Source organism: Mauremys reevesii, linkage group 1 (assembly GCF_016161935.1).
Source record: "Mauremys reevesii isolate NIE-2019 linkage group 1, ASM1616193v1, whole genome shotgun sequence".
Classification (NCBI taxonomy): Eukaryota; Metazoa; Chordata; order Testudines; family Geoemydidae; genus Mauremys; species Mauremys reevesii.
The window spans coordinates 291,442,730-291,470,282 of NC_052623.1; the positions used below are offsets into that span (position 1 = coordinate 291,442,730).

General features: G+C 39.9%; 1 protein-coding gene across 3 annotated transcripts in view; it reads left to right on the top strand.

Annotated features, from left to right (window-relative positions):
• Positions 1-27,553, top strand: part of OSBPL8 (oxysterol binding protein like 8) — a 179,235-nt gene that overhangs the window by 65,659 nt on the left and 86,023 nt on the right. The window contains exons 3-5 of one of the 3 annotated variants that reach the window (XM_039498130.1): positions 16,947-16,983; positions 20,226-20,270; positions 25,897-26,034. In XM_039498130.1, the coding sequence (XP_039354064.1) occupies positions 16,947-16,983; positions 20,226-20,270; positions 25,897-26,034 (220 nt within the window). The remainder of the gene's footprint in view (positions 1-16,946; positions 16,984-20,225; positions 20,271-25,896; positions 26,035-27,553) is intronic. The other 2 variants (XM_039498138.1, XM_039498144.1) reach the window with 2 other exon arrangements.

The window sequence follows — 27,553 nt, forward strand, 5'->3', positions numbered from 1 at the left end:
TTTCACATGCAAATCTTGTTTCAATTTTGGAACCCTCGGAAACACTTTTTTTCCGTTTGTTTATCCCAAGCTTTGTTCATGGAACTGCAGAGAAATATCTTTAACTTCTCTTCCCATAAAGTAACTTGGTGCCTCTGATGTTGAGTTGGGGGTTCTGGGAACTGTTGTCCAAAAAACCTGAACTGTGATTTTGCATGACTCATGAGCTGTGATAACTCCTGTGTGGTGTTTGGCTGAGCTTGGTTTTAGAAATAAATCTTAAAACTAGGAAATGTTAATATAAAGGAGTTTTTTTTTTAAAGCAAGTCTCAAAAGACATGAGATACACTGAGACTCTGCTGTTGTGCAACCCACATAGTTAGTTTTAAACATCCTAATCTTCTATTTTCGATGATGTGTTTTTATTTCGCACCTTTTTCCTCTTTGTGGATGATTTAAATGGATTCTAATTTGAGCATTCTTTAGCTATATTTTGAGTGTTTAAATGAAGATTAGGTGGTGGTGGTGTGCCTTCAGAAGTTGGAGTACTGCTAGGCTAAAACTTGCCTATGATCATTAAAATTCAATCAGCTGAAATCCTTCCCAATTCTGAACTTTTTTGTTAGTGGTATTAATAGTAGCACCAGGGGTCCCCCATACAGACTGAGGTCCTGTTGTGCAAGCGCTTCACATACCTCTAATAAGACAGTACCTGCCCTGAAGAGCATACAAACTAAATAGACACAAGGTTGGGAAAAAGGAAGTAGTATTCCCATTTTACATATAGAAGAACTGAGGCACAGATGACTTGTTCAGGGTCATCCTTCCTCTTTCTTTCTTTCCTTGTAGTTTTTTCTTGTAGAACCATAGGTTCATTATTGCAGCTATTCAACAACTGCAGCATAACATAATGTTCTCCAGGTCACATGCAGATATTGTATGCTATGTGTAAACTGACCTCTGTGAGTAGGGTTATTGTGTTATAATTTGAAATATGCTGACCAAGATTTAGCAGTGGTCCATCACAGGGGTGGTATAATTTACTCAGCATGTGAGAGATTGGGGGCTGAGGGGGCGGGGAATTACACTGCAGTAAAAGATTGTGGGGCGATAGACAAGATAATAAAAGTGATCATCCAACAAAAAATAACAGATTTTATTTACACTGGAACAAACAGAACTGGACTCCACCTAACTACAATATTTAATATATGAAGTATATAATTAAAAACCCGATTCAAATACATGTACACACACACACGCATGTTCAGATGTGTGCGCATACTAACTTACTACTATGTCTACTTAACTGCATATAGACTCATAGACTTTAAGGTCAGAAGGGACCATTATGATCATCTAGTCTGACCTCCTGCACAATGCAGGCCACAGAATCTCACCCACCCATTCCTGTAACAAACCCCTAACCTATGTCTGAGTTATTGAAGCCCTCAAATTGTGGTTTGAAGACCTCAAGCTGCAGAGAATCCTCCAGCAAGTGACCCGTGCCCCATGCTGCAGAGGAAGGCGAAAAACCTCCAGGGCCTCTGCCAGTCTGCCCTGGAGGAAAATTCCCTCCTGACCCTAAATATGGCGATCAGTTAAACCCTGAGCATGTGGGCAAGACTCACCAGCCAGCACCCAGGAAAGAATTCTCTGTAGTAACTCAGATCCCACCCCATCTAACATCCCATCACAGACCACTGGGCATACTTACCTGCTGATAATCAAAGATCAGTTGCCAAATTAATTGCCAAAATTAGGCTATCCCATCATACCATCCCCTCCATAAACTTATCAAGCTTAGTCTTAAAGCCAGATATGTCAGATATAATCCTCTAAATTAAAAAAAAAATCTTATCTCTGTGTGCACAGGCTATTATCTTATAGGTTGTTGTTGTTTTTGGTTAAAGGTTCCCCTTTCTCCAAATATCTCACTGAGTGCTGTCTAACACTGAAGTCAGTCTCTGAGTCTCAAGCACCTCTCATGACTTCCTGAAGAGATGGTCTTGACTCCAGTGATGCTTGCTTTTTGGGGTGCACGTTAGATCAGACCCACTGGATCTGAAGGACCTTTGGTTCTCCTGTTCTGGATATCTGGGACAACATGAATCAATGATAGGAGATGACTAGATCCAATCATCAGGAATATAAAGGAATGGATGCTCAAGAACACGTGATTAAGCACGTACTGACGTGACCAGCCAGCTTTAAACTGACAGGATCCTCTCCTGCACATCTGTCTGTTATTCTGCCCAATCTCAGCCTCTCACTTAGTCTCAGTTTCTCTCAGTCCTATTTTTTCTATGCCACTCTGGCTGCTCTCTCCCCTCACCCTGTTTCTCTCAGGTTACTCACAGACAGTTTCTCTTAAACTCTCTGCCTCTGTCCCTCAAATGTTCCCCCCGCTTCTCCTCCATCGCTTCCCCTCCCACTTTCTCAGAGAGGGCATCACCTCTTCTCCATAGAACAATGACAGTGCATTCACCCTATACCATATTTCTCCATACAAGGTTGAGTCCCTTAGTCTTATTTACATATGCTTTAATTGTAAGATACATAACTTCCAATATTTCTAGATGATCCACCATCCGTAGCTGCTGTTCTGTTGGGCCTTTATGCTGCCAGTGTCAAACTGTATAAGGTCTACGGTGCAGTGCATCTTGGAGTGCACAGACTTGGAATTTCATGCAATTTATTAATTCAGAAATCAAAATATCGTGGTTTACAGTAGCCTCTTTTTCCCAAACTTCCCACTGTTTCAGCTTCCGTGGCACTAGCAGTAGTGGGACTACCAATGTAGATAAGAGATTGGTAGCCAGTTGTCTTTATCACCATCTTGTGTAGACCTGCTATGAGCATAATTGGTCTGCATGGTGGTAAAAGTGCTTGTGTCACAGGCCATCATAATGCTGGTGGAGCTGAAGTGGGACTAAGAATAGTAGGAATTATTTTGGAGGAAATGGCTTTTGTTGACACAGTATGTTTTGAATGTGCAATCAATAGAGGGAATCTAAAACACATGTGCTATGTACTGGTTGCTGAGAAAGTAATGGACTAAATTCAAATGTATAATGCTAGTTTAAACTCTGATCTAGGCATGAGTTCTACTTGATAAATCAATCCCACTTTTGTTTTTGTTTTGTTTTTTTGATTTTTCCCTCCTAAGGCTGAGTTGGTTATCCTACTCTGTCCCAGTGTTTCATTTGTATTTGAGTAAGAACAAGGTCATTGGGGGGAATAGCTCAGTGGTTTGAGCATTAGCCTGCTAAACTCAAGGTTGAGAGTTCAATCCTTGAGGGGGCCATCTAGGGATCTGGGGCAAAAATCTGTCTGGGAATTGGTCCTGCTTTGAGCAGGGGGTTGGACTAGATGACCATCTGAGGTTCCTTCCAACCCTGATATTTTATGATCTTAGTGTAGGGACAGATTCAGTCTTAAGGAACACCCTTCCTCTATATATTCTAGAGTTCCTTTAACTATCTGCAAGGCTCTTCTGCTTAAGACAGTTTAATCTTTGACCATTATGATCTTTTATTCATCTTTGCCTTTCTGAGGTATACATTTTTCCTTTTGGCCAGGTGGCTGCATCTCTGAACAACTCTATTTCTGCATTGTTCAAACTTAAATATAATTCTGGCCCCAAAATGTAGTTTAAATGATAATGAAAAGAAAACTTACTGATGGTGTTGGAATGGGAAGAAAGAAGAAAGTGTAATTTCCATGGAAGCAGATGTTTTGCTGCTTGTCTTTTTTTTTTTTTTTTTTTTTTTAGAATAAAGTATCTATATTTAGGAGCAGCAATTGAAGCAGATAATTCCAGATCTGAGGAAGTGACGAAACGCTAACTGAAAAGTAAGATCCGAGGAGGAATTGGGAGTAGAGTGAGACTTCTTGGCATACAGGGAGAGGATGTTTGGGCGCCGGGTGGTACAAGAAAAGACATATTATTGCAAGTATGAAGGAGATAAAATAAAAGCAGTTGGCCTAGAGGCCTTAGACATGGAAAATAAGAGGAGATAGCTTGCCAGGCAGGTGGGGACAGAACTTAAAGCCTTCAAGTTGAAGAGAGTTTGAGGTTTGATGTGGAAAGAAGTCAGTGATAAGATTTAAGGGAAAGGTGACACAGTTGAAAGTGGTATGAGACAGATTTTAGATTTGATATTTTGGGAGAAATGAAAAGGGTGGTGAGGAGGTGTGTACACAGGTCCGGTCTTGTGTTCACCCTTGAATGTAGTGGATATTTTGAATTGTGTAAAGATTGAATGTAAGAGGTCTGGGACAGTAATGTGCAGAGTCTCTTACTGCAGATGAGATATTTGTTTAAAAACTTCTAAGAGAGTAAAGGGGGAGGCAAGGCATATTTTTTATGTTCATGGCACTTTCTTTTAAATAGTGACAGGAACCTGTTGTTCATCATCTAGCACACAAATGTATAACTTGCACACTAGGTAAAAGGTTTTTTAAATAAAACAAGAATGTTTTAGTTCTGACAAGAAAACTGTTCATCTGTTAATTATTTGTATATTCTTGTTGCTGTAAGGCAGAAAGCTATCTTAATATTGCCTCTGTAGAACTGTGAACCAGTAATGTAGCTTAGGTTCTTCTTTGTTGTCTAATAACTTCTTGGGTTGAATTTTCATATGTAGCTCTTATGGAAGAAATGAAGTATGGTAAAGTATCTCTAATCTTACCTCTTTCCCCTCCCCACTGTGCCCTTCTACTTGAAATTGTTAGTATATTAGTCAAATGAAACAGTACTTTGATTATATTTGGCAAACTATAAGAACTTCAGAAAATCTTGTAACTGTTCTTCTTGGGCCATTGATGGGCTATACAGAGAATTTGAAAGTCTGGACACACTATCATGGGAGTGTGCAACCTAAATTATATCAAAATGTAATCTTATTGCTGACTGGAAGAGCTGTTTAGGACAGAAACATTTTGTTTTATGTACATAAAGCCATTCTATGAAAAGAACAAAACTTTATCTGAAGCAAAGCTGTGTGCTGTATTTGCAACTGTGTTGTGTATGAAATGTAAGCTTTCTTTACCAATCTTCGATTTGTACAATAGGTGAAACTTGCTGTTGTTTCACTTTCACACCAGGGACGGTACTTGGCCCTGCTGTGAGGGCCGAGGACTGGACTCTATGACCTTTCAAGGTCCCTTCCAGTTCTATGAGATAGGTATATCTCCATATAACTTTGTCATTTTAAAGGGTAGAATATTGAACTGTGGGTTTTTCATTATTGATATTCAAGTTGTATAATCCGCTCTTTGGACAGTTATTGGTCTACCATGAAAAAGCAGTAACTTTTCCATAAAGATTACAGTTATGTTACTGTTTTAAAGCCATATTTTGCTCCCTTGCCAAAATCTATTACGTCAGCTAAGTTTGAAAACCGGTAAAAACAAGTCTTGAGCTTCTTACAAAATCTACCAAATTTAGGTCTTTCAAACGGGGGTTTCTGACAGAGGTCACCACACAAAATAGACATTTTCAAAGTTGCAAAAGCTTTCTAACACTCTGTATTAAGGGTGGGGTGGAGGTGGTGGTGGGGGGCGAGGGATATGAAACTTAGTTTACCAAACTCTCCTAAGCAAGATTTTTATCTATGATACCAAAATTTAGTTGCATGAAGTATTAAGTCATGCAGCTGCAAAAAGAGGAAAATGCTAGATAACCAGGTTCCTGTGAATTCATCAGGGTACAACAGAAATCCTAATTTTTCATTTATAAAATTTGAGGTGAGCACCCTGCCTTCTCCCCTGCAGAGAGAGCTCAAAATATAACAGGATTCTAGGGAGGATTGTTACTGAGGAAAGGGCTCACAAGTGAGGCTGCTTGCCAGGCTGTGTTAGTGGCTGAGACACAGCAGCCAGTGTTCGGAGAAGTGGTGGCGATCAGGAGGAGATTGCAGTTATGAGGAAGAGGAGCTGTGGGCCAGAAGGGCAGGAGTTGCTGCCATCCCCCAAACAGCTGCAACTTGGATGACTGTTGCTTTCTGGATTTGCAGACGGGATGGGGGGCGAGCAGGAGTACTTTGGAGGAAAGTGGGTTTTTCCTAGAATGTATAGAGGGACTGCCATGGATAGACAAATCTGTAGGAAGTTAGAGAGCCCCTAGCTTTTTTGCTCCCTAATCCTATGTCACTACTTTAAACTAAGGAAATTCACCAGGCAGACTTTAAGGTGGAGTTGTAGTTGTGACCACACAAAGCTACCCATAGTCGTTGTGCTCTTCCTGAATGTGGGAGTTTAAATGCCTAAATTCTAATACTAGAAAACCAGGAAGTTTAGAGCTAAGGGCACCCTGTCCTCCAATATCTTTTACAACAATGTTAGGCACAACTTTAAAAAAAAGTTTTCAGAAACTCATGGTCCGCTTTGCTGATACAAATAAAAGGGTTTATCCCAAGATTCCCTGGAAAAGAGCCCCTTGCAGGAGGTGCATAGCCAGTTCTTCTTGCCTTCCACAGGAGACCCTGGCACCAGGGATTGGACAAAGTGGCTAGAGCATCAGCACTGAGATAAATTCCATTGTCACTCTTCAAGTCTTATCAGTCTAGCATTTTTTTGTGACCACTAAAGGTCAAATAGATACAGTTTATAAACACTGATCTACATATGCTATTTAAATCGGTCTGAGAAACTAGTAAATGCAGTTTGGGATGATCACTTAGGTTCAGGTTGAGCTTTGGTGGTAAGATTTTGATATATATGCACAGAAGGCTACAATTACAATACTATGAAATTCCAGAATTTAAATATCTGAAATCATGAGATTTATAACTTTTAAAATCCCATGACTCTGAAATTGTCCAAAATGGACTCTGAATTTGGTAGGGCTCTATTAATAAACAGTAGTTTGCAAAAATAGCCTTAATTATTGACTTCTGACAGTGAGATGATCCTTTTTAAAATAAATCCTTTAACAATGTGGTTGTGGGGTAAAATTTTCAAAAGCAGCTAAATTCTACTGCAAGTTCAATGGGACTTAATCACCTGAGTGACTCAGGTGCTTTTGAAAATTTTACCCTTGGTCTTTATCTTTCTGTTATATACAGGCAACATTGTTTTTTTTTTCTTAGTGGACTATGGATATTAAGTTTACTTGCATCCGACGAAGTGCGTATTCACCCACGAAAGCTCATGCTGCAAAACGTCTGTTAGTCTATAAGGTGCCACAGGATTCTTTGCTGCTTTTACAGATCCAGACTAACACGGCTACCCCTCTGATACTTAAGTTTACATAGGTATGCATGCTTAATCATGAGCAGTTTAGGTGAACAAACAGCAACTTAACGATGAGCTTTAAAAAAAGGTCTTGTTTATAACAAGGGTTTAGGGGGAGGGATAGCTCAGTGGTTTGAGCATTGGCCTGCTAAACCCAGGGTTGTGAGTTCAATCCTTGAGGGGGCCACTTAGGGATCTGGGGCAACAATTGGTCCTGCTAGTGAAGGCAGGGGGCTGGACTCGATGACCTCTCAAGGTCCCTTCCAGTTCTAAGAGATTGGTATATCTCCAATTATTACCTTATTACCTATATATTAAACTTATTTAATGTTTTTTCTAAAGACTTGCTCACTTGTCTTAGAAAATTAATTATTTATTGGAAAATATTGAATACTCCCTTTTAGATTCTGGAAAGGAAAATGCATGTTTCACACAGTTTTATGGCATGTTTATGAAGTATTTGAGTAATGGAGAATTTTGCTGGCTAAAAGTGAGCCCATGCCTGTTTCTGGATATGAAACTTTCTGTGGTTTGATTTGTGGCAACACAGGACTCAGTCCTTCCTCCTTGCTCTGGCAGATGACTGCCAGTTGCTAGGGGTCCTTCTTTTGCTTCCCCAGTTTGGATTCCTGCCTCAGTCAGAGCAACATACAGGACAGAGGCTGTCTGATGCAGCCATGCATGTTAATGCACCATGACCTAGCTGGCAACAGGGTACTCTTGAACTTGTATCTCCAGCAGAGTGCCTCAGATACTGCTACACCTATGAAAGGGGTGCCTGTTTCCATCCTTATATGGTGTAGCCATTCTATTTTTCCCATGGGATGTAGGGCAAATTTTTTGGCTAGTTTGTTGAGAAATCTAGTTGATATTTCCTGCAAAAGAATTTCATCAAAGACATAATCTCTGGATCCCTGAGGGCTCAAGCTTTCCCCTCTCTCCTGGTGTGTCTGTTCCTGAATGTGGTGACCTTTTCCAGCTTTTTCAAGTTGGAGAATTAGATTCTATATATACAAATTGAAATCCTCCTCCTCTGATTTATGTGGAGGGATAGGACTGAAAATACATATGGGCAATCAAGTTTTCTGAAGTAGTCTTTAAGCTCTTAAAGACTATCATTGTACACCTTATTCATATGCAAACTTGCACTGGTTTGACTAATTAAACACACATTTTTAAACCAATTTAGGTAAATCTTTGCAAGTTTGCATATAAATAAGGTATACAATGATAGTTTTTAATATCTTAAAAAAACATTTTAACTAAGGTTTAATAAAGCCATTTTCCAACAGTTGTAATAGACTTTCTGTTGGTTTAGTTTGTTTTTCACCTACAGAAAACTTCAACTTTTCATTTGAAAAAAACCCAACCCTCCAAACAAATCATTTTTAGCCCAAAACTCTAAACATACATAGAAAGAAGAGACTTTCTGTGGATCATGTTTAGTTGAAACCCCAGTTGTCTGGCTGAATACGTTTTTGACTGAAAATTTCAAGCAGCCTTAATATCAACACACAAACTTGTACTAGTTTAAATAACTTGTTTTAACTGATACATATTTGTATGAGGACATTTGTGTTACTGGCTAGTATTTGAATTCAGGATCACTTACCCCTGCAACAGTTGGACATTACAGGTATCCTAACGTAATTTTTAGACTGCCACTTTTCTGTATTGCTTTAGCAGATACTCAATCTTCTTTTGCAGGAAAAATCCTTGACAGTAGGTCTTGACAGGCTTAAAACCTTTCCTTTCAATTTTTAAAATGTCATTCTTAAGGTTACATGTGTATTCTGTCAGTGATTTGTGATTTAATGATTTAAAGGTATATATTTTTAAATTTAGTTTATAGTAAACATTAAATAGTTCAGTTCTTTTTCCATCAAGAGCTTGTATGTTTCTGCTATATATCCTGATCACAAATGCATCAAACCAGAAAGTAATTTTGCACAACAAAACAGGTAGTAGGTCTAATTTTAGGCTTACTAGTCTTTAAAATGAGTTTAAACCCGAAGGAACGACTGTCTAAAGACTTTCTTGTATGTTATCAGAGTTATGGTTGCTGTCTCTAGTGACAGCTTTTCTGCTTTTTGCTGCTTTTAAACTTGCATAGCCAAAACGGGTAGGAGAAGAAGATGGGTTCTGTTTCATCTTGTGTATCAACAGAAGTGCTCAACCTGTGCAAATTGAGTGAAAGTAGTGGGACTTGCACAGGTGTTATAGGGGACTAATTTGACCACTAAAAGCTTTTTTTACTGGTGACCATGTGAGAGAGAACCAAGCTTGACTCTGAGTGTAGGTTGTTTGCAGAGATGGCAGTTTAAATAATAATAATTAATAATAAAATAAAATTAGCATGTTTAATATAGAAATCATGGAGAGAAAATAACATAGAATCCCTGGTGCTATTTTATTCACTTTTCTGAGTAAACACTGTCAATATAGGTATAGGTCTATCCTGACATTTTATCCCTTTAGGAGACTTATTACTGCATATAACGTATTTCAATATGGACTCCAGATGATACATGAAGGATCCTGTGAAGTAAACAGAGGTCTCTTGTACCCAGAATAGATCCTGAAAAGAGGTTATCTTCAGTTAAAACTCTAGATTACAAATATATACTTTTGTGTTGTTATGTATAGATGCACTGTATAATATCTATAGTTTAGGCTGGTGCTTGGGCAGTATGGAATCTAATCTCAGTATAAACACTGTTTTATTGGTGAAGATCAGGAACAGAGTTAGACACTTGTTTCATCCTATAGCATAGGAGCTCTTTGTATCAGTCCAAAGGTTAACCATACAGTGCTAAAATATTTATATAAAAGGCCTTAGTCATCTCAGGTGACAAGCTCTCCTGCTTTATGCTATCTAATTCTGATGTTGTTACTTGGTCAAGACAATACTTGAGAGGGAGGTAGTGGTGTAAAGACTACTGCTGTGCTTTTTCACTGTATATTTCACCACTATGAGAGAGTACAAACCATTCGCAGGCGTTCTTGCAACAAATTTTTTGGTGGCCACAGAGTGTGGCCACCAACTCTTGCTGGTGGCTGCATGGACACTTTCTCCTAAAATACTTGATTAACTTTAGGGAAAAAAAATAAATAGCACATATACACATCCACATCATTGTAATTTATTCATATAGGGTTTTTTTTGCAGACTGAATAATAAAAATATTACTGTGAGAAGTGATACTTGTATGTTTGTTAATATCACTTTTCTCAGCAAGTCCCAGGAAAAATTAAGCCCTGGATGGGGACAGGATGGGGTTGGAGGTGGAGGCAGTGGGGTCCGGGGCAATGGAGGGGTAGATTCAGGGCCAAGAAGGCGGTGCGGTCCAGGAGTGATGGGGAGAGGGGCATGGATGCAGGGCCAAGAGAAAGTGGAACCAGACTGCTGGCACTAAATATGGAGGGTCAGCTGTGCGGCTGGAGCAGGGTGTTGGTGCCCACGGCTGGGGATCAGTGCCCACGGCCAGAGCCCAGAGCTGGGGGCAGGAGCTGCACGGCTGGGGGGGGGAGGGGCAATGCCTGCACCTGGAGCAGGAGCTGCATGGCTGGGGCAGGGAGTTGAAGCCCAGGGACAGTGTCCACCACCACGAGGCTGAAGCTAGCACCTGCTGCCACATGCCTGGGGATCAGCGCACGGCCGGGGCCAGAGATCGGCGTGGGGACGGGGCCAGTGCCCGCTGTCATGCACCTGGGGATCGGCGCCCACTGCGACACGGCTGGGACTATGAGTCAGTGGCCAGGGCTGGGGATCGGCGCATGCGACTGGGGATTGGTGTCTGGAGCCAGCAGCTGCCGCTGGGATCAGGGCCTGGGGCCAGCACTGTGTGACTAGAGATGGGGATTGGAACCTGCTGCTGCGTGGCCAGGGGTTGGAGCCTGAACTGAAGCCCCATGGCCAAAGTCCAGGGCTGTGTGGCCAGAGCTAGGGGTCAGCGCCTGAAACCCTGCAGCCAGAGCTGGGTGTTGGCGCCTGAAGCCCCTTGGCTGGAGCCCTGGTCTGCGCAACCAGGCTCCTTAAATCCCGCCTCTGGAGCCTGCCTCCCAACCATCGCAGGGCTGAAGTCAGAGCCTCATTGCCCTCCCACGCTGGTAGAGAACTCCCTGTAGTCCTGCAGCATTGTACCCCACCTGTCTCCAGGAGCCGTGCAGGGCTGCGCATCCAGGAGGAACAGAGAAGGGAATGGGAGGAACAGAACCTTTGCCTCCCCCCCATCACCACTCAGGAAGCTGTTGTGGCCGCATGGAAACCCCCTGGTTGCAGTATTTGAGAAATGCTGATTGATTAGGAAACTTAAATTGCAGAACCCTCCCGTCCCTGTATGCTTGTTCATTAATACTTTGTTTCCCATCTCGCCCAACTCCTCCTTTTGCTTTAAAGCTCTTAGTGTGAACTGGCAGATGTAGCAGAGTGGTGCTGATCAGGAAAGGCTTGGTGTTCTGACTCATTATCACACTGAATTAATTCTTACACCATTGCTCTATTACTGCATGCCTCTCTGCTGTTTTGTTGCTCTTGGAGCTTTCTCAAATCTAAAAACAGTAAGGTAATATAATCCCATTTGCGATAACATGTATTATGTTCCCATTTTAAGTATGCTATCGTACTGTATTATGCAGTTAAAGAGAAACCAACTTGATATATGTCCAGTTTTTTTTAAATGGGGAAACTTCTGGGATGGGAGGAGCCTATACAGGAGAGATGGGCTCCACCTAAAGCAAAGTGGAACCAGACTGCTGGCACTAAATATTAAAAAGGTTGTAGAGCAGTTTTTAAACTAGGAGATGGGGGAAAGCCGACTGCTGCAGAGGAGCATGTGTAACGGACACAGACTTCTCTTAGGGGAGAGTCTGATGATAGAGAATCTCCAGGTTATAGTCAGGAGCAGAGGACGGAAGAGGATAATGCAAGGGCTGGATAAGATGATAAACAGTCGCATAAAAAAGAAACTGGCATATCAGAAAAAGGCAGACTAATAAACAGGGACAAGTTTTTAAAGTGCTTGTACACAAATGCTAGAAGTCTAAATAATAAGATGGGTGAACTAGAGTGCCTTGTGATAAAGGAGGATATTGATATAATAGGCATCACAGAAACCTGGTGGACTGAGAGCAATCAATGGGACACAATCATTCCGGGGTACAAAATATATCGGAAGGACAGAACAGGTCGTGCAGGGGGAGGAGTGGCACTATATGTGAAAGAAAGTGTAGATTCAAATGAAGTAAAAATCTTAAGCGAATCCACATGTTCCATAGAATCTCTATGGATAGAAATTTCATGCTCTAGTTAAAATATAACATTAGGGATCTATTATCGACCACCTGACCAGGACAGTAATAGTGATGATTAAATGCTATCAGAATTAAGAACCCAATAATAGTGGGGGATTTCAATTATCCCCATATTGACTGGGAACATTTCACTTCAGGACGAAATGCAGAGATAAAATTTCTCGATACTTTAAATGACTGCTTCTTGGAGCAGCTGGTACGGGAACCCACAAGGGGAGAGGCAACTCTAGATTTAATCCTGAGTGGAGCGCAGGAGCTGGTCCAAGAGGTAATTATAGCAGGACTGCTTGGAAATAGTGACCATAATACAATAACATTCAACATCCCTGTGGTGGGAAGAACACCTCAACAGCCCAACACTGTGGCATTTAATTTCAAAAGGGGGAACTATACAAAAATGAGGGGGTTAGTTAAACAAAAGTTAAAAGATACAGTGACTAAAGTGAAATCCCTGCAAGTTGCATGGGCCCTTTTTAAAGACACCATAATAGAGGCCCAACTTCAATATATACCCCAAATTAAGAAAAACAGTAAAAGAAGTAAAAAAGAGCCACTGTGGCTTAACAACCATATAAAAGAAGCAGTGAGAGATAAAGACTTCCTTTAAAAAGTGGAAGTCAAATCCTAGTGAGGCAAATAGAAAGGAGCACAAACACTGCCAACTTAAGTGCAAGAGTGTAATAAGAAAAGCCAAAGAGGAGTTTGAAGAACGGCTAGCCAAAAACTCCAAAGGTAATAACAAAATGTTTTTTAAGTACATCAGAAGCAGGAAGCCTGCTAAACAACCAGTGGGGCCCCTTGACGATCGAAATACAAAAGGAGCGCTTAAAGATGATAAAAGGAGCGCTTAAAGACGATAGAGTCATTGCGGAGAAACTAAATGGATTCTTTGCTTCAGTCTTCACAGCTGAGGATGTTAGGGAGATTCCCAAACTTGAGCTGGCTTTTGTAGGTGACAAATCTGAGGAACTGTCACAGATTGAAGTGTCACTAGAGGAGGTTTTGGAATTAATTGATAAACTCAACATTAACAAGTCACCGGGACCAGATGGCATTCACCCAAGAGTTTTGAAAGAACTCAAATGTGAAGTTGCAGAACTATTAACTAAGGTTTGTAACCGGTCCTTTAAATCGGCTTCGGTACTCAATGACTGGAAGTTAGCTAATGTAACGCCAATATTTAAAAAGGGCTCTAGGGGTGATCCTGGCAATTACAGACTGGTAAGTCTAACGTCGGTACCGGGCAAATTAGTCGAATCAATAGTTAAAAATAAAATTGTCAGACACATAGAAAAACATAAACTCTTGAGCAATAGTCAACATGGTTTCTGTAAAGGGAAATTGTGTCTTACTAATCTATTAGAGTTCTTTGAAGGGGTCAACAAACATGTGGACAAGGGGGATCCGGTGGACATAGTGTACTTAGATTTCCAGAAAGCCTTTGACAAGGTCCCTCACCAAAGGCTCTTGCGTAAATTAAGCTGTCATGGGATAAAAGGGAAGGTCCTTTCATGGATTGAGAGCTTGTTAAAGGACAGGGAACAAAGGGTAGGAATTAATGGTAAATTCTCAGAATGGAGAGGGGTAACTAGTGGTGTTCCCCAAGGGTCAGTCCTCGGACCAATCCTATTCAATTTATTCATAAATGATCTGGAGAAAGCGGTGAACAGTGAGGTGGCAAAGTTAGCAGATGATACTAAACTACTCAAGATAGTTAAGACCAAAGCAGATTGTGAAGAACTTCAAAAAGATCTCACAAAACTAAGTGATTGGGCAACAAAATAGCAAATGAAATTTAATGTGGATAAATGTAAAGTAATGCACATTGGAAAAAATAACCCCAACTATACATACAATATGATGGGGGCTAATTTAGCTACAACGAGTCAGGAAAAAGATCTTGGAGTCATGGTGGATAGTTCTCTGAAGATGTCCACGCAGTGTGCAGAGGCGGTCAAAAAAGCAAACAGGATGTTAGGAATAATTAAAAAGGGGATAGAGAATAAGACTGAGAATATATTATTGCCCTTATATAAATCCATGGTACGCCCACATCTCGAATACTGTGTACAGATGTGGTCTCCTCACCTCAAAAAAGATATTCTAGCACTAGAAAAGGTTCAGAAAAGAGCAACTAAAATGATTAGGGGTTTGGAGAGGGTCCCATATGAGGAAAGATTAAAGAGGCTAGGACTCTTCAGCTTGGAAAAGAGAAGACTAAGGGGGGATATGATAGAGGTATATAAAATCATGAGTGATGTTGAGAAAGTGGGTAAGGAAAAGTTATTTACTTATTCCCATAATACAAGAACTAGAGGTCACCAAATGAAATTAATAGGCAGCAGGTTTAAAACAAATAAAAGGAAGTTCTTCTTCACGCAGCGCACAGTCAACCTGTGGAACTCCTTACCTGAGGGGGTTGTGAAGGCTAGGACTATAACAATGTTTAAAAGGGAACTGGATAAATTCATGGTGGCTAAGTCCATAAATGGCTATTAGCTAGGATGGGTAAGAATGGTGTCCCTAGCCTCTGTTCGTCAGAGGATGGAGATGGATGGCAGGAGAGAGATCACTTGATCATTGCCTGTTAGGTTCACTCCCTCTGGGGCACCTGGCATTGGCCACTGTCAGTAGACAGATACTGGGCTAGATGGACCTTTGGTCTGACCCGGTACGGCTGTTCTTATGTTCTTATAATGAGTTTGATACTTCTTTAGTCCCATGTTTCCTTTAACTTCTGGGGGTTTTGCAATCACATTCCCCTATTTAAAAACATGTTCTTTCTCTGACCTGATACTCTGTGAAAGATCCAGGCAAACAGAGTGAAACTAACTAGCTGACTAAACAGGAGAAACTAAAATGGACTATACAAAATGTGCTTCCAAATGTGCTCAGTAAACAAACTGAAGAATTTGAAGTTGTTCCTTTTTTTTTCTTTTTCTTTTTTTAAACTGATCTTGTTACAATAGTAACAACGTTTTCAGACTGAATTGAGTATTAATCTCTCCAGGGCAGCCAAGTGGCACAGGAACCCCCATTGCTAAATAGAGACATGGCCATGTTCTCCGGGAGGCAAGAGATTCCTTCTGATGCACCCTCACAGAGTTGGGAGCCTCGGGGGATGACATGGGCTCATGTTTGCTGACATGGAGGCAAACCTGACACCTTTTGTAAAATATGGCTAGGGTTTGCCATCTCAGTGAACATTGGGTAGGGTTTTGGTTGGGCTTTCCAAAGCATTGGATTTTACACTTTTTTTTTATTTAAAAAATGTTAGATGTGCAACAGTCCTGTTTAAATCGCACACACTAAACTAGACTAGGAAAAAGCTAAAATTGAAAAGATAAACTATAGCTTAGCAGAGGAGCAATTGGGGCTATTTTTTCCCCGATAGTGGGCATGTCACAATGCTTGTTTTGTCCTTTGATCCCAACATTTTTGTCTCTTTTAAAATGGTAAGCACTTGGGGGCAGGGATGGATCATAACTTGTATCTGTACAGCCCCCAGTCCAAGTGGTCCTGATCCTGTCTGGAGCTTTGGATACTAATGGAATATAAATAATTAATACAAGTCAAATTACCCCCATCCAAAAAAGGTGAAGTGGAGTGGGCTATTACTTTATAAGTACTCCCTCCTCCTGCAGTGATTACAACTATATATAGTTCAGTGGCGACTTAGGTGGGGAAAATTTGTGATACAGCTTACAGTTCTTTGGAGATGCACGAACACAATGCTTCTTGTTTAACTCTTCAGTTTCCATTGTTTGTCTTGTTTCCTACACCGGAAAAATATGTTGTGTGATGGGTAGCTGTACTTAATGAACTAAAACATTGAGGCTTCTAAAATAATAATTTTGCATAAACGGTTATGCTTGGCTGCATCATACTAGTGGGTGCTGCACATTTAATGCGCTTTTAGGAATGTTTGTGTTTACATGTACAATTTGAGAGAAACAATTTTTTCTTTTAGATGGATTGTCCTAGAATCCTAACTCTTTCATAGGACATTATGGTTTTCTGAAACTGATTTAATTACAGATCTTGACATGTTCTGTTGTAATGAGTTTTGTGAACACTAAATTTCTGAAAATCTTTCAGAAGACCTACTTTTGTCTGTCTAAAAAGGGATATTAGCTGCTCACTAACTTTACCCAAGCCAATAATGGCTTCCTATAAGCATATATGTCAGTTTTGTTGCTTCAAAATTGTTTTGTTTCTGAACTGTTAAGTCCTTTTGAAGTCTTCCCTTAATATTGATGTGCATGTTGTATTTTAGTGATAAACTAACTCTGTTTTCATTGTGCTTCCTCTTTCCTTTTGCTGCTGTTGCTGACGTCTCTGCACATTTTGCTTCTTCTTGGCCTGGACTTTTTTTGTTTGCTGTTCTTCGTTCTCCAATTGCATTGCACACGCAGAATCATGGTGAGATCAAAGACTCTCATGGACCATCAAGTAAGTGACTGACCTCTTCTCTCGGATGTTTGGGCATATTAGTGAAGGTCACCATCTTCTTGTGTGAGCACATGGGCCAGTGGACATAACACTAGGGTTTCATGTGTGTCACGACCTAATTGAAGAACTGAAATAACAAGGACAACAACAGTTAGAGAAATACTTTATTCTGCTTGTTGGTCTTGTCCGTAGGTGTTCATTAAATTTAAAAGAACCACCATAATTCATAGGAAGTGTTGTTCTTCTTCAGTCATGGCTAGAAAAATATGAGTCCTGTGAACACTCCACCTGGAGTTGTGAAGTTAAAATGGAAATATTTATCACTTTAAAAGAAAGGGCTCTCTTTTCACTCGTTTATACAGTGCCTAACACAGCTGGGCTCTAATCGGAGTTGGGGCCTCCAAGTGCTACTGTAATATAAACAATAAAAAGGACACAGAAAATAGTGGTTTAACAGGTAGAAGCAGCTTGTTTTATTTGGAGCTACTACAGCGATAGGGCAATGTTTGCTTTCAGTACCTTGTTGTCCAATTAGTTTTAATAAAAAGCCCTCTCACGTACTGAAGTGTGAATAAAAAGAGGTATCCCAGCATGCAAGGGAGACTAGTTATGGATGCATTTTTACTAAAATGCCATTTAATAAAAAGGCAGTGACTTATGGGAATCTTAGTATTAGAAACTTTTCAAATCTGTGTGAGGTTTTGTATATTGCTTTTTTTCTTCAAAAAGTGAAATGAAGTAAGTTATCTACTGCTGAAAACGATTTACAAATACTGTTATGTTGAGTCACATGCAGATGGGTAGGTCAGTTTGAATTTAGTTTAAGGTGTTAGACATACTTTCTTTTTTTGGTGGTGTCGCCTTTCTGTCCCTCACAGAATTTTCTTCTTAGTTCTTGTAGCAGCACCAGCTCACCATTCTGGACATGGGCTAACTGCTGCCTCAGTTTCTCTTCACTCAGTCTGGCTCTCCCAATTTTGTAGCCTGGTTTAGTTGCTGTGATGATTTGGCCCTCTGGCTAAATCATGAATGAAAATTTTCATTCTTTCCAGGGTATCCAAGTCAAAATAAGTACAAACCAAAATCTTCAGCTAGTCTCAAGCTAGGCCCGCCCTGCCTTCCTAAAAGTCAGTCTTCTCAACTGATCTTTTCCTGGGCTTTTTTGAGTCTTGCCTTGCTGTCTACCAACAGCAACTCCCAGGGCTTTCTACCAGGATTCACCATACTCTGTCTTGAGTCTCTCCCTTGACTTCTGCTTTCTCTCCATCCCACAATGCCTGCTTGTCAGATGACTTTGCTTATTTTGTCCAGGGGTAGGGGAATGCAAGCTAAGCATGACACAGATGGGTTGGACCCATTAAAGGACCAGTCCATCCTGGGACAGTTCTCTATGATTCATAGATTCCAAGGGCAGAAAGGGCCATTGTGATCATCTGATCTGATCTCCTGTGTGACACTTCCCCAAAACACATTCTACAGCACGTCTTTTAGAAAAACATCTGATCTAGATTTAAAAACTGTCAGTGAGAATCCACCACGACTCTTGGTAAATAGGAGGGCTGAAACTGGCAATGAAAGTTCCCAGCAAAGCTTCCACATGACAGACTGGAGACCTTGAGACTGTTGAATTTGTCTCCTCTAAAGTTTTCTGTTTTGAAAAAATATCTTTTGAGTATGAGGTCAGAAGTTTAGATTTTCAAATCTCATGAAGTTTCATTGAATGTGCATTGTGAAGAGATTTGGCCAGTTTGTCATATCCTTTTAACCTGAAGTTGAAAAGAGATGTTTATGTTGAGGATGGGGTTTTCGTTTTCTCTTTTGCTTTCAGTGAGAAAAGGTGTTTTATTTCTAAGACTAACTGCTTCAAGGTGTCTGTGGGCCATGTTTTATCATGGCTCTTTGTTGCAAGATGACAGCTCTTCAGTTCCATTGCCTTGAAAGGCCTCTACTCCAGAGACCTCTTGTAGAAAAATGGAAGTTGCTAAACCAGAGACTGGAACACTAATTACTTTAGCTCAAATACTTTGGAGAGCCAGTACACATTTCTTGAATCAGTATACTTTCCCAAGTACTAGTCCAGCTTCAGTGAACGCCGAGGGAAAATGAGAGGATTGGGAGCTTGCATGTAGTTTATACAGCAAATTTAATACTGAAGATGAGGCAAGTCTCAGATAAAAGGAAATCAGACTCAGTCTTAAGTCTGATTATTATAAGGGACTGTTTGGTGGCACTAAGTACTGGAGGCTTAATCTTTAAAGGGCTGTTCTAAGAAGACGTACTTAAATTGCTGCTGATTAATGCATTAGGCACTTAAGTAAATTTAAAAAAAACAAAACTTCAGTTAGGACTCTGCCCATTGTAAGCACAGTGCTGTTACCTATTGAGAGAGGCAATGAAACTGTCAGATACATTTTTTTTTAAATAAATTCAAATCACTGATGTCCTATTAACACTTGTTCTCTGATATTCAGTTACATCTCTAGTTTTCATTTCTCATCTCATGAGCTACAGACAGTGGTACAAGAGATCTCTTAAAGGCTTTGATTGAATGAGAATTTTATGTATTTTAAATTGCAGACTCTGCTTGATACAGGCTGGAACTGGAATGATGGTTAAATATGGAGGTTTGGGATTCTGATATATTAGTGTTCACTGGAGTGAAGCCTTTCATATATTGAAGCATTGCAAACTCATGTGATATATATTGAGTAGCATAGTATCTGGTATTTCTCTTAAATCCCTAATTCTCAGAGTCTTCTTTTTTACTTTTTTTAATGAAAACTGAGATTCTCATGTAAAGGAAGTTTCTAGCCCTCATAGCTGCAAAGAATAGCTTGAAAATGTTGAATCCTAAACCCTTAAATACCAGAAGGAAAATAAAAATAACCTAAAATGTAATTTTTATTTTTTTTTAAATCTCATCCTAAAAATCTTGTTTTTAAGCCAATCTCATAACTTTCCTTGGGCAGGCTGTCATGGTTTTTTGAGTGCTCAGGGTTGACAATGCTGGAATAGGATTTTATTGGAATCCATTGTGGTATTGAGTTTCCAATGCATTATATTAAAGATCTCTTACTATATTCTCAGTGTGGAAACAAATGAAAAGGTAACGTGCCATTTCAGATACTTAAAATAATTTCCACTGCAGAATCTGTGCAAATTTGACATAAAGACTCTAATTTGTAATTTTTCGTTTCAATTCTTCATTTCATATCTTCTGTTATTGACTTGCTATGAACTAGCATCCCAACAGCTGAGCAGAAGCAAGTGTGAGGAAATGGAAAAAGGTAAATAAAAATGTTCTTAAAACAATTGTTGGCCTAGCCTAGTGGTCTTACTGGTGTTGGAATGTTCCCTCATATGGGGATCAGAGCTTAAGACCAGAACTTAGTCTCTTACTCCACATCTGCAAGGATCTAGGTGTGGCACTCTTCGTATCCGGTGCTGGGGCCGGAGAAGAAAGTTGAAATACTATCTATCGAGTAGGGGGAGAGAATGATATTGTGTCGAAAGCAATGAACCTTGACTCGGGAAATTCAATTCGCAGCTCTAGCATAGACTTGCTGAATGGCTTTGGGTGAGTTATTTAATCTTGCCATTCTTACACAGAATTCCCCATCTGTGTAATGCTGTCCTATTTCAAATGGATACTGTGAACATAATCCAATGTTTGAGGCACTGGATGCTGTGGTGTCTAAGTAGGACTCAGAGTTAATTAACAAAATTGTAGTTGGACCTCAGTTTTGAAATTCTTCCTAACATCCATGTTAGGGCCCTGAATCCTGTAGACATGAACTTTGAGTCTGAGTTGGTGTCCAAATATACTTACAGCTAAACTGAACTAGCATCTCCTCTGAGATGCTCTAAATCTTTATATATTCAGTATTAAAAACTGTTAGGAGCTTGCCATCGTAATGGGGGCCACCACCCTTTAAAAGGGGGATATTAACATTGTTCCTTGCTTAAACCGATGGATAATCAGATTCCCAAGTCTACAATATGTTGAAGGAAGATCCTCCTGGCTTTCTTTGATCGCTGGTATGCTATTTAAGGGAGCTGATCTTTACTGATTTTTGGCCATTGTTTTGATGATGCTCTGATCCACCATAACTCACCTTAACAGAGTGCAATGAAGGTGTGGAATTTATTTAGATAGTCTATGCACTATAAATAATGTTAGACTGCTTCTGCTTAAGTAGTAAGCTCGAGGTATTAAAACTTTCTAGGATAGTTGATATCCTTGTACAGCCATACGGTCTTAGGGAACCGAAATGTTGTACAGGGCTTAGTGGGCCAGCTAGTTGACTTTATAGCAGTTTGTATTGGACAGGAGTGTTCTTTAAACTAGGATTTGCGAGCTCATAGACACTTGAAACTGCTATTTAAAGCTTAGTAGTTTTCATTGATACTTCAAAAATACAAGTTCCAAACTGCAGGAATATTGGACAGCTCATTTCATGAAAGGATCATGTCCTGTGTACACCTTTTAATTTTGTTGTGATGCCAGTCCTTTAGTGCAAAGCAGTAAAGGGAGTTGAAATAAATCAGTTCAGTGTCTTCAAGATGAGGTCATATTTTAAATGGTAACATTCAGTTTAATAGCATAATGAACACTCAGCGTTCATTATACCAGTAACTGATTTTTGTTTCCTTTCCTAGCACTCTTATTCCTTTTTAAACTCAAAATGATTTCTTTGGTTCCAAACATCTTAATGGTCTGTTTCTGGCGTTTTTCTGTTTACTTACCTTAGTAAATAGCTTTTGAAAATATTCATTTTGACTGTTTTTAAATTCTTGCTGTTTCCATTTAAAGTGAACTAGGCTGTTTCTTAAGTGTTTCCAAAAGAGCTTTGTACCAGTTAGGATTCAAAAGATGCTTGAGTACTGCCCCTCACAGACATATAGGGCATAATTTTACAGAGATGCTCAAGCACTTGATGCTCCCATTGACTTCAGTTGGAGTTGTGGATATACAGCACTTCTGAAAGTCAGGGAGGCCTTAATAAAAGCTACTTGTTATAACAGAATAAGAAGCTGATGCTCCCTTTGATCTTGCATAGGGTAAATGGCTCCACACTGTCATCTGGCCTGCTTACCATGCACATGCCAAAAGGAGAGCCTACAGTGATTAGAGGGAAGATTTTGGGGTTTTCTGGACTAGACAAGACAGATGATTCCTAGCTTTCAGAGTAGCATCCGTGTTAGTCTGTATCCGCAAAAAGAACAGGAGTACTTGTGGCAACATAGAGACTAACAAATTTATTTCAGCATGAGCTTTCGTGAGCTACAGCTCACTTCTTCGGATGCATAGAATGGAACACACAGACAGGAGATATTTATACATACAGAGAACATGAAAAGGTGGAAGTATGCATACCAACAGGCAGAGTCTAATCAATTGAGATGAGCTATCATCAGCAGGAGAAAACAAACAAACAAACAAAAAACTTTTGAAGTGATAATTAAGATGACCCATAGAAGGTGTGAGGAGAACTTAACGTAGGGAATTAGATTCAATTAGTGTAATGACCCAACCATTCCCAGTCTCTGTTTAAGCCTGAGTTAATTGTGTCTAATTTGCATATTAATTCGAGTTCAGCAGTCTCTCTTTGGAGTCTGTTTTTGAAGTATTTTTGTTGCAAAATTGTCACCTTCAAGTCTGTCACTGAGTGGTTAGAGAGGTTGAAGTGTTCTCCCACTGGTTTTGGAATGTTATGATTCCCGATGTCAGATTTATGTCCATTTATTCTTTTGCGTAGAGACTGTCCGGTTTGGCCAATGTACATGGCAGAGGGGCATTGCTGGCACATGATGGCTTATATCACATATACTTCCACCTTTTCATGTTCTCTGTATGTATAAATATCTCCTGTCTGTGTGTTCCATTCTGTGCATCCGAAGAAGTGAGCTGTAGCTCACGAAAGCTCATGCTGAAATAAATTTGTTAGTCTCTAAGGGTAGGTTTACACTTACCTTCCGGGTCGACGCGGTGAGTTCGACTTCTCGGAGTTCGAACTATCACATCTGATCTAGACGCGATAGTTCGAACTCCGGAAGCGCTGCGGTCGACTCCGGTACTCCACCACTGCAAACGGTGGTTGCGGAGTTGACAGGGGAGCCGCGGAGTTCGACCCTGCCGCGTCTGGACGGGTGAGTAGGTCGAACTAGGGTACTTCGAATTCAGCTACGCTATTCACGTAGCTGAATTTGCGTACCTTAGTTCGACCCCCCTTCTTAGTGTAGACCAGGCCTAAGATTCCTAGCTTGTGCTTGCTGTATTACTTGCAATACAGGCAGAAGTGCACCTGCACTGAAAACTTTCCATTCACTTCTTACTGTTCTGTAACACTGTGCTGACAAATACCATTGGAGTTTAACAACTTTGAACTCCTTTCTCTTCTGCTGATCACTTTCAGCTTTACAGATTAACTTTTTTGAAGCGCCCACTCAATTGAAGAGGCCAATGTTAAAGCTTCATAAGTGCAAATATAGTTAAAAGACCAAGTCCTTGCCTTGAAGCACTTATAAACTAACTTAAACACATACACTATATCACATAACCGTTCAAAAGGAATAGTTTGCAGATATTGTCTCTGTGTGTGTGTGTATGCCATCACTGTTTCAGTATCTTGATTAGGTGAACTTTGCAGTGGCACTACAACACTGTGTGTTTTGGGTACATGGCAAACTTTAAGTTTTCAACAGGGTGGGTGGTGGTAAACTTTTCCTTAAAACATGACTGTTTTTACTAAAGAAAGTCCTAAATTCATTGATGTTCTGTGTATTAATGAGCCATGCACTATGAGGGATTAGCATTCTGAGTTACTTGTGACAACTAACCAAGAGTATTCCTCATTATGACTTAAATAAAAATGGAAAAGCACTAACTACTACATCAGTTTTAAAAAGTTAGAAAAAGTTAAAAATATAATACTGGTAATATAAGTGCCCCAAAAGAGGTTCTTGGTTCAGGTAAACTTACTTTGGCAATACTTTGTGCACTGTTACTTTGATATTGTTATATAAATAACCAATTAATACAAAAAAGCTGAGTGTCTGTCCTCCTTTGGAGTACATGTGATTTTGATATGTGTACACTGGACACACAATTGGAGGCAATTTGGACATTACAATGTCAAAATTGGAGAACTAGAAGTGATTTTGCTTCCAGTATTGAACAGGAACCAGCAGAGGGCATTATAGTTCTATACATGGTGACTCTCTTCAAATTGTCAGGTACTCCAATGCATGTAATAGCAGAAATGAAATTGCAGCTCCATTGCAACAGTATGAAGGAAAAGATGTGAAAAACATACAATCAAATGGCAGGAGAGGGGAATTATCTTTCAGAATTCTAGATTTTAATTGCTTATTTGTTATATACTTCAAAGTTGCTGTTTTAAAACAGATTAAAATATATTTTAAAGAACAGTGTCATAATTGTTTTTTTAGGACTGTTCATAATCCACCGAAACTCTAAAGTGAAATTTTGTTTCCTTTATAGATCTTCAGCACCTTTGCATTTTGCTTCTATGCTGGTTTATAGGGTGACTCTGGACTACTGACCTGACAGCACTGTTATATTTCGATGTCTTGAAAAAGCATTTGATTTTAACCCTACTCTTTCCTCCTTCCCCAGAGGGAGGGAGAGGAAGTGCTACTTTTTCACCCAACTTTCCTGATCAGCAGGTCACATTAGTGTTTGTAGTTTGTCCAGAATAGAGCTATAAAGTGGGGACTACTACTGTCCTTTTACTCTTTATGCTGTCTTCACTGGTCATTGCCACCTTTGTGGAAAAAAGAACTTAGTGATAATAATAATGAAACAAGCCATCAGGCATCCTTGGAATGTCATGTCTGGAAAATTAAACTCCTAACCTGACATGGTTTAAAAGTACAGTTCAGAGGCCCAGCCTGAAGAGAAGAGGAAATCTTAAGGCATGGTGAAGTCTGCAGCCAAGGGGCTCATATCTTCTTATTTTTGCAGCCTGCCATGTGGTGACTTGTTGAATTAGGCATCCTTTGTAATCTCTGTTTTCATTTTGGTCTTTATTTTCCCCCCTCCTTATTTCATTAGTCATGTCTACTCATTCCAATAACACCCACAGTGTGCCAGCCACTGTACTATTACAGAAGAAGGGAACAGTCCCTACCCTGAACAGTTTATAGGTGAATACAAGTAAAGTGGTCGGTGATTACTGGCCACTATTACTACAGGATTTACACTCTAAAGCTTTTTTTAAAAGATGTTCAATTTTCCCCTCATCCCTGTCATTGTTTGCAAACTTCCAACATCCCTTCCATTGTTTGAAGGAAATTTCCATTTTTATTCACTTCTGCTTTTTAATCTCTCTCCTTTGCTCCTCTGCCCATTCCCTCACCAGAGGTCTACATGCTTGTTATGGTAACGTGCATCCATTGATAGCTTTTAGGAACAAACACATGGTTCTGCAACTGAGACACTTGAGCTGGCGAGTTGCAGCCATGGCTTGTGCCGTACTAAGGATTCCCACAGACTGGATCCAGAGGGAAGCTGGATTTCAAGAAGTCTGTCTCTCTCTCTCACTCTCACACTCTCACACTCACACACATCCCCCTCTACAGGAGTGTGTTTTGCAATGGATTAGTATAGTGGATTCCAGGCCACATAGTTTTCCCGATTCCCAATACTCTTTTCCTCTGCTGTATATTTCACTCTCCCAGACCATTGTCTATTCCTAACCAAATTGCTGGTTGGGAAATTCCTTAGCCTGCTCAAGAGGAAAGAGCACCTCTGGGTTTGAAAATGAAGGTCCCAATGATTTAATCTGAAAGGCAGATTTTTAGTAATTAAAGTTTATTTAATTGCTGTCATTTATTTCTTTGTCATGCATCGATTTCTATAGTTGCGTGACCATCCTTTTTATGTTCCAGCTGTGGTAACAAACAGTGATGAATCACACCTTCTGACTCCAGGAAAGATGAGCCAGCGCCAGGGGAAAGAAGCACATCTCACTCCAACCAAAGATCTACTCCAGCCGACGCTCAGTCCAGGAACAGTCCACAGCCATGGTAAGAAACCTCTACTTCTATTACTGAAGGGTTTAAAATATTCCAAACTTGGCAGTTGTTACCTATTCCAACCCAAGCATCAAACATTAGTTCAGTTCTTGACAAAATATTGCTTTTAAAAATGAGGTTTCAGAAAAAGGAAACTTGTCTAAGTACCTTCTGGTGTAAAAGCTTCCAATATAATTAACTTCAATTTATTCTGTTAGCCAAAGCATATTGTATGGAATTCTTCATATCACTAAAGTAAAAGTTGTTAATTGCACAACAGAAGAGGATTAAAGCGTAGCTCATGGCACTGTTTTACATAAAGTACACATTATGACTTGTGGAGAAATATTCCGTATTGTGACAGTGAATAAAGGTGACCACATATAATCTTGTAACTGCTATTTATGCCACATCTAAGCATTTTATGCAAGACTGTTTATACATTTGTAAAAGTACTTCAAGAAAATATAACTTGATGCAGAGAGGTTTATTCATCATCAGTTATACGGAGTGGCATGGCAGAATGTAGGACTGTTCTTGAAAAATCTAGTATGTAGATATGGTTATTTTTGTCTGTGTGATAAGATATTTACACTTGTTACTTAATGCACAGCATGAGAAACATATCCCTTTCTGGGACATCCTCTGCAAGCTCAAATGATGTATTTAATCTTATTTTCCAGCAGATTGAAACATGAAACATCCCAAGCACTTCAACTATACCAAACTGTTTTAGGTAAAATATAAAACAGATCTGTTAACTTCAGAAAGATAGATTCAAGTGGTAGATATAAGAGTTCAGAGCTAGTTACCAAAGAAAATAAAAGATAAGCGCACAATCTAAATCTTAACCTTATTGCATTAGGCAGTATTTAGATCAAGCAATTTTCTCACCCCACTGGATGTTGAAATTCTTAATACACAGGCCTGTCTTAATCATGGACCAGTCTTCTCAGTTGAAGTTTTTGTCTTCTCAGTGTTCTTGTTGCTTCCAGCATAGTTGGGGGAGAAGAAAGGTGAAGGCATGCTGCCACTCTTCCATATTTTATATCCTTAGTCCATTTTCCTAGAAGACACTTGCCCAGACATGTCCTGGCAGTTTTTGCTGAGTCACTGAGTTGGGCAGTCCCCTTGTGCAACTGTGTCATGGGGTCAAGCAGTTCCCATTGTGTGGTGCTTGCACAACTGTCATTGAATTGTAAATCCGTTTATTACAATTCCCCTGCTGATTGATGGTCGTTGAACACCCTCCTGGGTGGGGGTCCTTTCTGTGCTACTAGCATATTTACAACATATTTTAGTAACAACCATACAGCAAAATCTCATAACATACACACTAATAATATACATATTTGGATGGAACAATGGGGTTCAGCAGATCATGACCTTTCATATGATACCTTACATGGCATGCTTTGTATGAAATATTACAACCACATATGAATGATGAATATGGAGGTTACAAGGTGCCGTTTTGAGGTACAGTGTGTTACACATACCTGCCCACAGACAGGTTTCAGGCAATGAACGC